At 36.4% G+C, this 14,769-nt stretch overlaps 1 protein-coding gene across 3 annotated transcripts in view; it reads right to left on the bottom strand.

Moving 5' to 3' along the window:
• The window catches only part of LOC120624873 (WD repeat-containing protein 7), a 191,710-nt gene that overhangs the window by 159,916 nt on the left and 17,025 nt on the right, over nucleotides 1–14,769 (bottom strand). For 2 of the 3 annotated variants that reach the window (XM_039891626.1, XM_039891627.1), the window contains exons 11-21: nucleotides 14,317–14,457; nucleotides 13,566–13,644; nucleotides 13,019–13,160; nucleotides 12,046–12,103; nucleotides 11,445–11,606; nucleotides 10,489–10,609; nucleotides 9,532–9,695; nucleotides 8,573–8,667; nucleotides 7,566–7,650; nucleotides 7,257–7,325; nucleotides 6,578–6,670 (exon numbers count right to left, since the gene is read on the bottom strand). In XM_039891626.1, coding sequence (XP_039747560.1) covers nucleotides 6,578–6,670; nucleotides 7,257–7,325; nucleotides 7,566–7,650; nucleotides 8,573–8,667; nucleotides 9,532–9,695; nucleotides 10,489–10,609; nucleotides 11,445–11,606; nucleotides 12,046–12,103; nucleotides 13,019–13,160; nucleotides 13,566–13,644; nucleotides 14,317–14,457 — 1,209 coding nt within the window. The remainder of the gene's footprint in view (nucleotides 1–6,577; nucleotides 6,671–7,256; nucleotides 7,326–7,565; nucleotides 7,651–8,572; nucleotides 8,668–9,531; nucleotides 9,696–10,488; nucleotides 10,610–11,444; nucleotides 11,607–12,045; nucleotides 12,104–13,018; nucleotides 13,161–13,565; nucleotides 13,645–14,316; nucleotides 14,458–14,769) is intronic. The other variant, XM_039891628.1, reaches the window with a different exon arrangement.

The following is a 14,769-nucleotide window of genomic DNA, read 5'->3' as shown; positions in this document are numbered from 1 at the left end:
GCGTGCATAGAGGGTATGCATAGGGTATGCAGATGATATAAAATGAAGAAAATCCCCATTACGAGTTATAAATACTTAAGGCTTTCTATAACTCTTACAATGCCTATCCTTAAGTTTTTTATAACTATTTCTGGAGATTTACTCTATTTTATATCATCTGCGTACCATGTGCATACTCTCTATGCATGCCACTGGTCCAACAGTGAAAACGCTCCGCTCTGCACACTTTCGGAATGATGCTAGCTCACAAACAGTACAAGTAAAATAATTACCGTCAATCGCTAAATATAATGAAGTGACTAACCGCGATCGTGAAACACTACTAAAGTGGAGTGGTTTTTGTTACTTCGATATTAGTTGTGTACAGGGTTTCAGTTTGTTCTTAATTCTGTGGTACTAGGATATTTTCCTTAAAAAAAACAAGTTATATTTAAGAATTATTTCTAAGAGAACATAGTGTCACTATAGACCTCTCTCGCTATATTTATAATATTAGTATAGAAGTAAATAACTAGATGTGCCCTGCGGTTTTATATTTAGCACTTCACGTATGTTTGAAATAACTTTACGTTTGGTATCTACATATGATTTATTGAGGTGTAAACTATGTAGAAGTACGCTGCGTCCTGTAATTAACGCGGACGAAGCCGCAGGGCACTGTTAGTATCTTAATAAGCCTAGATAAGTTCTTCTTAATTTTCAATTTTCAAATAGATTTACTTTTTATTTGGTAATCAATTTAGTATCAAGGCCGATTTTTGATTACTCAAATATTTTGATTATTATAAAGTGCTGTAGGTACGAATGTGCCATACTCAGTGTAATATGTAAAAGAAGTTTTCAATTATTCTTTGACATGAGCAATGAAATTAATGTTTCGGCGATTACGAAAGGAAATTTAAATTTACACACTTCACAAATCGGACAAGCAGGATGTTAATTGAAAAAAAAAAAAAAAACTATAAATCGCAAGGTATCAAATTTAACCCTAAATGCACTTGTGATTACCACAAACTGTGATGATGATTCTTCTAAGAATTAATATTATTGTTGGTAAGTGGTTCTTTTTATTATTTTATATCTTTATATATAATTGTAATCTCAGAATCGGCTCCAAAGATTTTCATGAAATTTAGTATACAGGTGGTTTCGGGGGCGATAAAAATATTGAATTTTTCAATCAATTCAATATTTTCTATTCTTTCTGTAAAAATATTGAATTGAAAATTCAATATTTTTACATATTTATTTTTCTACACTCACACAACTAATTCAAAACATTCTATTAGTTTACTTATGACAATACTATTTTTGAAGATAAAAACCGACACGCGCATAGTACCTACGCTACGCGACGCGTACCTAATAAAGTGATGTTAGAACTGCATCTGATTTCTTTCAGTAAAAAACGGTTTCACGCATAAATTCAAATTCAAAAAGGTTTTATTCATGTAGACCTTATTACAGGAACTTATGAAGCGTTCATACATTCATACATTTTACACTAAGATGGTGATAACTGCATTCTCTAACTTAAAACTAAAGCTAGGAAGGTTCCAAACGCGCCCTGGTCTAAGAAGAGCCCACAACAAACTTTTTTTTTTGTTAGCACCATCTCACAGTCTAGTTCAATGTTGAGCTATGAAGTAGGTGCAATTCATACCCAAGCTCATATTATACATGTAATCCTTAATATTATAATTGGAATTTTCTATAAGCTTACGTTTTATATAAACTTTGAACTTATTGAGAGTAATCTCAAGGATTTCATCTGGTAATTTGTTATGCATAAGTTTCAGAGACAGTGAATAAAAACCTGTGACGCAACATTTCGGTTTTCATTTACACGTTGTATATTTATTGTTTCAGTTTTAAGTATCTTATGGATAAACAATTCAAATTCTGAAACTACAAAAGCATACCATCCTCAAGAGATTCCCTACAGTGGTCTTCGAAGAAGAGGTGATAATGGAGACGAGGTAGCGGGTGATCATGAACTAGAGTATCATGCAGTGGCAAGAGATGGCGCGAACATTGATGCGAAAGAGAACACAAATCTAATTGCAAGAAGGTTTAAATTCCCACGATTGAGGCTTTCGCCCGACACGAAATTGAAACTGGTTCCATACGATAAGGGCGAGAATAAAGAGACTTTGAAAAATCTGGCCTCATATGGAGATTTGGAACTTCTATCTGCAATTAAAGAGAGATTAGATAGGAAGCAACCATTAAAAAGGCCTCGTCCACCTTCTCAACGTCCTTATCATCCTGCTGTACCAATCGAGATATATGTGGATTACTAGAACCGTTTACAATATCTAACGTATGAGACACAGCACCTTAGAAATAATGATAAGTAATATAAGCAACTTTCAATAATACTAGTACGTTTAGTATAATTTGTATGCTCGCAATCGTCAAGTCCGTTGCGAGTAACGAAGCACTGTAAGTTTAAAGCAAAATGCACCTAAAATAGCTATTCTTAGCGTCGCAAATTTGTAATCTTGTTTATTTATTTTGCCTGGATAAATACGAGCTTTGAAACAAAGCACATAAATTCGAATTTACGCCGATATTACATTGTAGATATAGTCGAAATCGAGCTTCATTCAGAAGCGTTAATATTGTCTGTCCTTATAGAAACATATTATGTTTATTGTAATTTAAAAATCCAGAGGTGTGTGTGAGTGTGGATGTGTGTCTATGGCATCGTAGCTCCCGAACGGATGAACCGATTTTTATTTTGTTTCTTCTGTTAGAAAGGTGAATAAGTCGGAAGTGTTCTTAGTTATGCTTGATTAAAATCGGTCAAAGATGGCCGCCACCACAATTATTTGGGTATCAAATGAAAGGGATTGACTAGTAAAATAGTGTAGCTTCTTGAAAGAGAATGAGAATAAGGAATTTGTGTCGGGGGTTTTTTTTTAATTTTTATCTACATAAAAGCATGTAAACATTTTCACTCTATTGTACTGCACAGTGGTTTTTCAAATAATAATTATGTAATTTTTAAATATTAATTTTTTTCTTATTTTAAAATGAGAAACATCGAAATCTATTTATACTACGAATGAAGTTAGACGCTCAGCTTATCTGCCGTACACGCTTTAAAAAAAAATACGTCATATTATTATATGGCAGTAATATTTAGGGTGAGTGGGGGAAGATAGAACGGTTTTTTGATGAGATGAGCAGTGTTGTGTTTGACATCTTGTAGAGCTGTACATATTAACTTAGACTTTATTGATACCTTTTTGTGTTCCCATTTATTCCATCTTCCCCCCACTCACTAACCCGTGTACTATGTAGGTATAAGCTGATATACACGGCATCGTACCGGAACGACCAATGGTATGGCGGCACGTCTTTTTCGGTCAATAAGAAATAAATGAAGGGCCGGAGAACTTATGAATTTCCAATTTAACCGTTTCCGGGATCAACCCCGGGACCTTCCAGTTATAAGCCCGAAGCACTGCGCTAAGGTCAGTCTTATATAAAGAGTTCTTACTTGGCAATGAAAAAAAACTTAATACAACTATTTCCCTACTCACTGAAAGACAAAGAAATCATTATTATAGAAATGTCGAAAGTTATCCACAAGTTTGCATCAAAAGAATTTCGTCGTTATGACTGTGTGATAAGTGTCGTTTTGCCTTACGTGTAGATAGTAAACTTGTTCACTTGAATCTGGACTGCCTTGCCTTGGGGAGGGCGTAGGCTTTTGGTGTAAAATACGGGTGGATAATTGTGGAAGCGTGGTTATTCGATCCATACTGATATTACGAATGCTAAAGTGTGTTTGTTTGTTTGAACCAACCTTGAATAGAGCAAAACAAATATTCAATTAAAAAAAAATACTCGGAACCTTGCTAACTTGACTTAATCATTGGCGCACCTCTTACTTTTTGGAGTTACCTGCGTTTTTAGCAATTACGATTATATTAAAACATTACATTATCATTTATTTATTTATTTAAACAACTTTATTGCATAATAAAGGAAACACACACAAGAACACTAACTTTATCATAAATTATATGCAAAAGGCGGCCTATATCACTAAACTCGATTTACTCCATGAACTAATTAAGTTCAGGTCCGAATTCAAACGAGTGATAGCCCCCGATATGTCAATAATTAAACTTTTGATAACAATAAATTCATATTTGCCAGATATTTATGTTAATTCTTAGTGAATATTGTTTTTCAGACTGTGGCCATCTTTAACGATTGTCTACTAAGCTTTTGGCAAAAGTGGTGATTGTTCTATTAACCATACGGTGTCAGCAATGTGTCTGTGTGAGCTATTTACGAGAAAGTCTATGTGACCATCTACGATAACGTCTGTGTGACCGCGTAATTGCGAGCCGTGTCATATTAGCTGCATCATATTTGCCATGCCACTCAACTGCTAAAATATGTCTGTTTGTAATATGTAAAAAGAGCAAGTATTGAGTTTCTTGCCGGTTCTTTTCAATACAATGAGCATTCCGAATCGGTGGTAGATTCACAGCTTTAGATTTTCCATTTTAGGCAACGGTACGTTTGCGGGGTCGCAAAGTTTTGTCAGGATGGTTGAATGTTACATTAAATTTATAAAGTGGGTAAATAATTAAACTTTTGATAACTATAAATTCATATTTGCCAGATAATTCTGTTCATGACATTTAGTTGGTAGGTATTTTGATATAAATACGACTGCATTATCGATGTGTATACCGTATCGATGGTGATATATCACCGCAGTCCTAGATGGACTTGAACTATGCAAAGATACCTCCCGGTGACTTAGTCGTTTATCATACACTAAAGAATAGTGACCGCTTGACGTTTCCCCCGCCCGTGTGTACACAGATATCAATTGAACAAATTATTTATGAATGTAGATCACCTTGGGGTCTAAATATACGACAACAAAACCCCCGCTCGGGTAATTAAGCTGTCACTGCGCTGGCTCGCTGGTTCACTTGTAGGCTGTGACATTAATTGTACTACAACATGTACGAGTATTTTTTTCCCCAACAACCTGACTGCAATCTCACCTGGTGGGTGATAAGTGATGATGCAGTCTAAGATGGTAATTGGCTAACCTGTTACGTGGCATGGCATATATTTTAAACCCATGATCCTAAGCGGTTTCTGCGCGACACGTATCGGAACGCTAAACCGCTATAGTAGTAAGAGGCAGTCTAAAATGGTAGAAGGCTATCTTGTTAGGGTCATGGCACTTCAATCGCTTTTTAAGCGACACTGTACTAAAATTTAAAAAAAAACTAAATTCATTTAGTTCAAGTAAGCCTTAATAAAAGTACATTTACAACCTTACAACTGTTTGTGTCTAGTAACTCTAGCACTGCACCGGAACGCTTTATCGCTTTACAGCACCGTAAGAAGGTACTGGAAATTATCAGAAAAAATATTGAAATTATAAATACCATATAACCCCCTCCCGGAATCGAGCTCGGGACCTCTACATATAAGACCACAGCGCTTACCACTGCGCTAGGGAGGTTATCTTCATTGGCATTTTCAAGTATTTGTCACCCACCCCCACTACACCCACGCCCACTACACCAAGTTCTAAACAAAAGTAAGCGACAGCCTATCTTTTAAGGAGTAACTTATACGCCTACGAAGTCGCGAGGGACCGTTAGATGTTCTTATATATCGCAAATATTAAGCATTGATACAAATAAACAGCATAGACATTCACTTAAAACTTATATCCTTAAAAAAAATCAGGCAATTACCATATTTTTATACCGTAGATATAACGCATCTACACTTACGATATATCTTAGATAAGGTGAACAAAACTTTTGCCCCCGGCAAATTTCAAGATCTCTTATTAATTTCACTTGTATAGATCGCTTTTGATAATAATCAAAACATCTGAACGCCTTTGAGAATCAGAAATCTAACACAACCGATGCATGCATTGAAGCAGCAAAAATGAGGATTTTTGTTTTGACAATTACCCTGTTTTATGTCACCGAAACTACGCACCTAAAATACAAAACTTCCTTATGTTATTTTGTTTCAATATATTTATATAAGCCCTCTTGAATATTTATATTGTTTTGGTATATAGCTCTCCGATATAACGCATCTAAGATCCGTATATAAGATCTTTACTTATAAATCTTCACATTTAATTTATACTACCAACTAATATCAAATCTTCATATTTATTATCTCGCACCACTACAAATTAAGGTAATAAAAGAAGCATAGAAAAACAGAAGACAGAAGTAGAATACCAAAAGGCGACTCTTAAATAAACACCAGGAGGACTTATATATGAATAAGCGAATTTTAGGCAATTGCCTCACTTTAATATCGCTGATATAACGCATCTATAATTTAATGCATCATGTATAAAAGTAGTGTAATAAAATTTATAACTCTACTGGTATATACGTATATATGTTACGACTTTGGTTGGCTGGAAGAGATCGCTATATACGAGTAGCAATAAGGCCGCCAAATTGTATACTTTCTATTTTTTCAATTTTTCTATATGTTTATGTGTTGTACAATAAATAAAGTGTATTCATTTATTCATAACTACACTTACCTTTAGGTTCTAAGTGCGCCTTAATCTGCTCAGCTTTCGCCTGCAACTTTGTCTGCATCGTTTCAGCACCTTCCTTCATCTTGGCCAGAATACCTTAAGAAATTAAACATTTGATATAGTCAAAATTTTTAAAAGACAAAAGATCTTTATTCCTAACTAACTCTATTATAAACACAATATTAGTTATATTGTGTTAATGATAGAGTATATACTTTCACGTCCAAGTTCCTGAAGCGATAATCATGAAATTTTGACTAACAAGTTGTCAAGGTTACAAGAAAAGGAATCTATCGTCCAAAAATAGTACCTACGTACCCAGGGATTGAAAAATCGAAAAATCACAAAATTTTATCCCAAATATATATCCACGATATAATAATGACAACGCCCTATTACTAAGACTTTGCTGTCCGTCCATCCGTCTGTCCATTTGTCCCCAGGCTGTACCTCATGATAGTTAGACAGTTGAAATCTTCACTAACCTTCGCCGGAATCTCATCAAACCAGACTAGAGAAATGCAGAAATTATTTATTCTCTATTCGCTCAAAACCGCGACAGGGAGGTCGTCAAAATGTATAAACTATGATACTACCTAAGTCTTACTTTCTAAACACATGTAGATGGCATAAATGAATTCCTTATTAGACCGGGTGCGCTGTAAAAACTTAAAGTACTTACCGTGTTTGTCCTTTTCCTTTAAAAGCCTTTCCATATCACCAGCTTTGTCCTTCACGCGTCCAAAGAAGTCTATCCGAGAAAGCGTGCGCGAAAATTTACGATTTCAGAAATTATTTACGATCATTCCAATTATCACAAATTAACTAAGTGAACTTCAAATATGTACGAAAGAAAACCCCAGAGTTTCTATTTAGTGTACATTATTCTACTAGTCAAGCCCTTTCATTTGATACCCTATCCTGGACCGATTTTAATCAAACAAAGCTAGCACCTCTTTCGTCTTTGCGTCAGGGGTCAAAAAAGTCTTACCGGATATCCTTTTGGCGGCATCTGGGCTTGCAGACTGTGTCAGTGCTGCCACCTTCATATACTCGCTGGTTATGAGACCGGCGGCCTATTAAAACATAAATTATTATATTAAATTGTTGAGTTTGTTGAGTCGAACACAGGTAAGATTTATAACATAAGTATTGAAGGATTAATATTTTTCTAAAGTTGCTACAACTTCACGAAAATCGATCAAACTTTGTATCGTCAACAAAAAATGGACCTAATCTGCCTCTTTTTAGAGTCGCAAATCCTGTGCTTTCAATTTTTGTTTTACAAAACGCCTGTAAAAGCCCGGCTGAAGAATCGTATACAAAATTTAATGGTAATAAGATCCATTTCACATCGATGTTCAAGTATTTCGACGGTGCAGTTACGAATAACGTAGGTTTTGGCCACACCACAAGAAATGACAGGTTGATTGAACGATTGGATGGGCAAGGACAGGTCGAAGGAAAAGGACAAGAGGACGGTCACCTACTCGATGGACAGACACGGTGAAATCGTTGACCCAGACTGCCGCCAAAGCCACTCAACCAGCCGCCAAAATTTAAGTGAAGTGCGATCCAATAACGCTTAACTCCACGTAGTTCTTTTTTTTTTTTTAATATATAGACAAGTGCTTGACAGCAATCACACCTGATGGTAAATGATGATGCAGCCTAAGATGAAGCGCGCTTGCCTAGAAGATGCCTATTCACTCTTGATTTGAAGGTACCCAGATTATTGGTATCAGGGAAGACGGAAGATGGGAGGGCATTCCAGGTCTTTGCGGTGCGGATCAGAAAGGAAGAAGCGAAACGCTTCGTACGTGTTGTTGGTATTTCAACCACGTAACGGTGCAGATTCTTTCGGTGCCTCGCAGTTCGATGGTAGAAAGGAGATAGTTTGACCAAATCGAATAGCTCCTGTTCATCTCGGCAGCCACGACTACTCTGTCAATAGTGCACGACTACGAACAATCTTGTAACAAAACGCTCAATACCCACCTCAAGACTAGCTGGGCTCATGGCGGAATACTCCTCGCTGAGGAGTTCCACGATCAGGCCTTCGATATCGAAGAACAGGATATGGCTCTCGGGATCTGTCTCGGGAAAACACAATCGACATTATACAACGTTTTTATAATTTTTTATTAGTGTTTTTACCTACACTTGGAGGAATTAATAATTTTATAAATTAAAAATGCATATAAAAATAATAGAAATATAAAAAAGCTAATAAAAAATTATAAAAATTAAAAAAGCAATGTGTCATCTCTTGTTTCAAACGTGTCTCATTGCAATATGGACCTTTGAAAAAGCAGATCAAAACTGCAATGTTTCCTACTAGATGACGCTACGGTCGCTATAAGACTGATGTGAAAGGCATATACTAGTTTTCGGCAGCGACCAGTTGTTTTATTTTACTCCTTGGTGAGACAGGGTTTTAGAGTACAGACCCACAGCTCTACTATAATGCAGATTGGTGGGCTTCAAGGATATAATTTATAAAATTAATACTTTAACAGTATGTCAAAAGAATAACATTCATGAGAATAAGTATTTACTGCTAAGAAAGTAGGTATTTAACCATCCTGAACATAGCTAGTCTTGAAGTTAATACCTGGCCATCACTCTATTTTTCAGCACCCACGTACTTCGTTTGCGTTTATGACGGGTTTTCACAAATACTGGGTTTTTCAGACAAACGGTTTTCACGGGAAATAGGGAAAAAATATGTTATCCGCCATTTTATGGTGGCGGCCATATTGGACAGAGTTCATCAAACATAGCTAAGAAAACTCCCGGCTAATTCAGCTTTCAAACAAAACATAAAAAAAAAACAAAATCAGTTAATCCGTTCGTTAAATACGATGCTAAAGCCAGACACACAGACACATCAAACTTATAACACCTGATCGTTTTGGCATCGGGGGTTAATAAGGCTCATGATGCAAGGAACTCACCAGCGGGGTTGGAGCGGAAGCCCTGGATGGTCAGCGGAGCCCTGCGCGCGCGAGCCGGTTCGGCCAGAGGCCCGGCGTTGCCGCTCCTATCTGTCGCTTGCAACGCTGCTAAACCGCGTTGTGTGGCCGCACGCATCGCGTTCAAATTCCGGTGACGAAGGCCTCTATACCGAAGGGTAAAAGACATCAAACGTGTTGTGTATCATATGAATGGGAACGAATAAATTCATGCACGTTGTTACGAGTTGATTAGGTAGGTACGTTATTTCCGGGACATCTCCGTAAGTAAGTACATAGTCATAAGGAAGTCTCCGATTTCTGAAATTGTTCTTCGAACATGAGGTACTTTCATAAACTATTGTTTGTCTAATTTAGGGTGATAACATTGTCAGCTCATGTACGTAACGTACGTTTATTTATGGGAAGCGCCCACTAAGTGCGTATCATACGCATAACAAATAACTACAGACTTTCGAAATCGGTTTTTAAATAAACTCTACCTGGTGACGACTGATTATTATGGATATAAGGATGCATATTTGGATTTCATCAAATCGATGCTAACAAACAATTGCTAAGTCACTTATGCTAGTTTTTACTGAACCTAGGAATCGCCTCGGATGCCCAGTGATTTAGGTGATTCCTAGAGAAATCGTTCGTTTTACGAACTCTTATGTAAAGTCTAAAGAAATTAGGCACCGTCTAAATTTACGATAACGATCGTAAATTTTAGGAGACTCGTAAACTGACACTTGTCAGATGAAAAAAATATAAATTCTGTTTTTAAATAACCTCAAATCGAAACGAAAAATTAAAAATATGATAATACAAACACCAAAAAAACCACTTGTGGCAAGAACCATAGACAAATCAGGTTATATAAATTGCCTAGTGAAAATCGATTGGTGAAAGGTAAACGTATGCCTAGGTAAACATGACATAAAATTTAGAACCAACCTGAAGAAATGCAAAGCGGGATTGGCCAGCCCCTGCAGGTCAGTGCCAGAAGTAATGGCACCACCGAGTTCGTTGTCCAGCGTCTCATCGCAGGCCGCGAGGACTTCTTCCGCTATCATTCCTGTTCACATATAAAATAATATATAGTAATATTATAAATGTGAAAGCTTAATTGGATGGATGTTTCTTTCTCAATCACTCCAGAACGGCTAATAACGGCTATAGTGGCTGAACGGATCTAGATAAAATTTTGGAATCGCACATACTTTGTATCCAACTTTTTATCCTGGAAAATAATTTTATTTTATTTCTGTTATTTAATTAATTACATAGCAACTACAAAATACAAATTTGTAAAATTATAAGTTCACTAGTTGTTTAGATGTATAATATTTATAGGTTATAGTTATTAGGTAGGTACATTTACATCGCGAAATATCTATGTGTAATATAAAAATAGTACGTTTCATGTGAGATATGTTTATTTTTGTGATTCACTGACCTAGACCTACTAGTGGTAGTACAGTAGTCGGGGAATAACATAGCGAATTCACCACATTGCGGATGTGGAGAAGATAAGTCAAATTCATCACCACAACCGGTTGACGTCCACTGCTGGATGATGGGTCTTTTGTAGGGAGTTCCAAAATCCAAAAGCAGGGCCTCCATGGATTATTATATTAATTGTAAAGTCAACATCTCCTGAGGATGATCCGGTTTCGGAGTGAAACGTGCATAGAGGGTACACTGCCGAAGATCTGTTTGGTGCTCCACACCATATAAGGATTGAAAAAATTACACCATACAGATTCTCCTGCTTTTCGCGGAGTATAGCAAATTAAACTTAATTTTCATAATATGTCGGTAACCCTAATTCTTCTTTGGATCTCCTCATTTCTGATAAGATGAGCGCTAGATAGAAGTTACTGATCGGAGGCTAAGAATGCAGAACTTACCGTGCAAAACTCTATCCAGGTGGCCAGTCTCCATCTGCCACACGTAAACAGTGCCATCGCTGCACCCCACCACCATAAAGTCGTCTAATGGCCGCCATTTAATGGTCACCACTGGGAATAAGTGGCGGGAAGCGAGGGTGACGCATTTCCTCTCCGTGAGACCTGTTAATTAAATCATACATATAAAACGAACATGTTCAAATTCAATTCAAATACCTCTTATAAATCATCTCTCCATCCAGGGTTATTTTTGTGAACAACATTAATAATAACAGCTACGTTTGTACAAAAGATCCCTTTAACGGGTAAAATCTGATTACGGAAAGATGCGGTAAGTGAGCGGTTTCATTTGGTGAACGTTGCTGGGGATGACCGCTAGTATTCGACATAACTGTGCGACGAGCACGGCAGGGCACATAGCGTGCGTTCTTTCCAAAATTATTTGATTTTTAACCGGTTTCTAGCACATATGACACAACCCGTGAAAACCGGTTAAAGAGCGGTTCAATATACATACACCTTAATAAATAAATATCAGTTGATTTAAAACCGGATCTAAAGATGAGGCTTAAAATGGTGATAAGATTTAAATGTTTCTTACTCAATAATGTGACACTGTGATCGGAGGCAACGGAGCATATGCATTTTTGTATTCGAGGCTGCAAAAATCAAAATAAACATTCATTAAAAGACATAAAAGTTGTTACCTAGACCTAGATCAGACTGTTAGACGGTAATAGCAAAATAAATCTTTTGTGGGCTTATTTTTAGATCTAAGCCTTCTTAGTATTACGTGTATGTAGTAATCGTAACAATACATAAACAGTTTAATGAACAAATATGGGTACACGCATCTAAAGTGCCTACGAGCTAGAGATAGGGCATTCCCTATTATTATAAAATAAGAACATCTAATGACTCTACTAGACTTTAATCAGCTCGTCAGTCCAAGGTACCAAAACACACTTCCATCCGCAGGTTTAACCTAGTCCAGAATGGTAGCCACAGACTAAGTTACAAATAAATCCAAAAACTAAGCTTCATTCATAATTATATTTGAAAAGATACTTTGAATGTTACATTTTATAAAAGTGATGTACCAGCGCCATCTTATTCATTCTCGTTCACAGTTTGCTAATGCTAGGTGGCAAACGTATTACCTACCTTGCTAATAAAATAATAATAATGTCTTGGATAATATAAAATTCAGTACTATCCATCAAGTAGTTTTTAATCTTCTAAAACCCAACTTCTCACAGACTATCCACTTACAACGCACCATTTATGGTTTTTAGTACCTATATCAAACACAGCACTAATCTATTATAATGGTACGCGTCGCGTAACGTAGGTACTAAGTGCGTGTCGGTCTTTTATCATCAATAGGGATGCATTGGTAAACCTTTAAAAAATGTTGTGAATTAGTTTGTATGGAAAAATAAATATGATTCTTTTGACTTAATATTTTTACAGAGTGATTCCGTATGAAATGCTATGCACCCTTCAAGAGTATTTCGCAATTCGGTAACACGTTGTATGGGTCTCTGTTGGTATGTAAACAAATAAATACTTACACTACAATTGAGTGGCGGTACGATGAGCTGTGTTATTTCCCCCGCGTGCACACAAAAGCGGTGCAAAAGGGCTCCACTGAATAGGTCCCACAGACAAACCGCGAAATCTATGCCACCGGAAACCAGGTGTGCTTTATCGTATCTGGAAACAAAAAGAAAAAATTTAAGAAATATTTATGAAATATTTATAAAACAAATACCGACTTCGATAATGAATGAAATACTAACAAAAGAGAAAGAAATTAATTTTTTCTACAATTTTTAACAACCTTGCCGAGTATTTCTTCGAGGCAGTCAACCAATAGATCATGACCTCATGACAATGGCAAGTATACCGTTCGAAACATAAAGAAGATACGTCATCTATGTAGACTTGATAAATAAAAATTAACAGAAAAAACAAAGTCAAAATCGGTTGTTTCGTTCGGGCGCTACGATACCACACACGCGCACAAACGCACACAAACACACACGCACGCACGCACGCACGCACGCACGCACGCACGCACGCACGAACGCACGTTCAATTTTAAGTCGGTGCCCATACCTATGATGGACATGGTGCGGATATAAAAGACAGTTGACTCTGCCGTTGTGACCGAGTAGAAGTTGATGTAATGGCAAATCTGAAACAAAAACCCAACTATAGCAGAAAAGTTTAAAGTTTATTAAAGTTATACTCCATATCAGATGAGTGTGATTTTTTCCGTTTGAAACAAAAGTTGCACGATAATGTAACACATAATAAAAATAGTATGTCTCGTTATAAACATCATTATCAACCCATTATCGGGCCACCACACTAGTCAAGTGCGAATTGGTTGACTTCACACACCTTTGAGAACGTTATAGAGACTTCACACACCGTTGAGACTCCAGGCATGCCGGTTTTCACTTAGTCAGTCTGTACTGATAAGTAAAGCAACTTCCAATTACCTCAAACTAGTCTACGCTTTATTATTGTAACATTGTCTACTTTTATAACACTTCAAAAACATAGAACTTATCAATCTATTCATTGGTTTTATACAATCTTCTCGTCCCGGTAAAATCTACAGATAAACAAAAATGCGTTTTGGTGTTTAAGAGATAACTAGCAAAAAATAAAGCCATTATGACATGCCTACAGTATTTATTTGGCCAATTTCGTTCTTGATTTTTTTATGGCTGTGTGCAAAATGTACTTATTATCCTCCGGGAATTTTCCAGCAGGTTTTTTGAAATCCTAGACAGAAATACAGAAATTCTATTTTTTCACTGATACTTTTTTACTCATTAAAATATATAACATTACATACCATCCAACTGTTGGTGATTTCCGTGTAGCAATTGCAATTGGACAGTGTGAGTTGCGTTCACGATTACAATAGATCCGTCCTCGCGACCCACCACTAGACGGTTTGCCGCCAAGAGGTAAATCGATGCGGTAAGTTTCATTTCTGTAACAATGAAATGTACAGGGTTAAATATATAATATATACAACTTTAGCTCTCCGACAAAAATCAGTATTAAATTTTTGAATAGAAGCATATTTTTGAATACTTTGCGGAATTCTATAATATATTATGAAAATTAAGCTTAATTTGCTATACTCCGCTAAAAGCAGGAGAATCTGTATGGTGTAATTTATAATTTCTTCAATCTTTATACTACGCACGCAATAATTGCTGTTTCTGTTAACAATTATTCACTGTAAAGTCAACATCTCCTGAGGATTCTCCTGTTTCGGAGCGAAACTTATAAATTACAC

Source organism: Pararge aegeria, chromosome 7 (assembly GCF_905163445.1).
Source record: "Pararge aegeria chromosome 7, ilParAegt1.1, whole genome shotgun sequence".
NCBI classification, from domain to species: domain Eukaryota; kingdom Metazoa; phylum Arthropoda; class Insecta; order Lepidoptera; family Nymphalidae; genus Pararge; species Pararge aegeria.
This window is presented reverse-complemented; position numbering and strand designations above follow the sequence as displayed.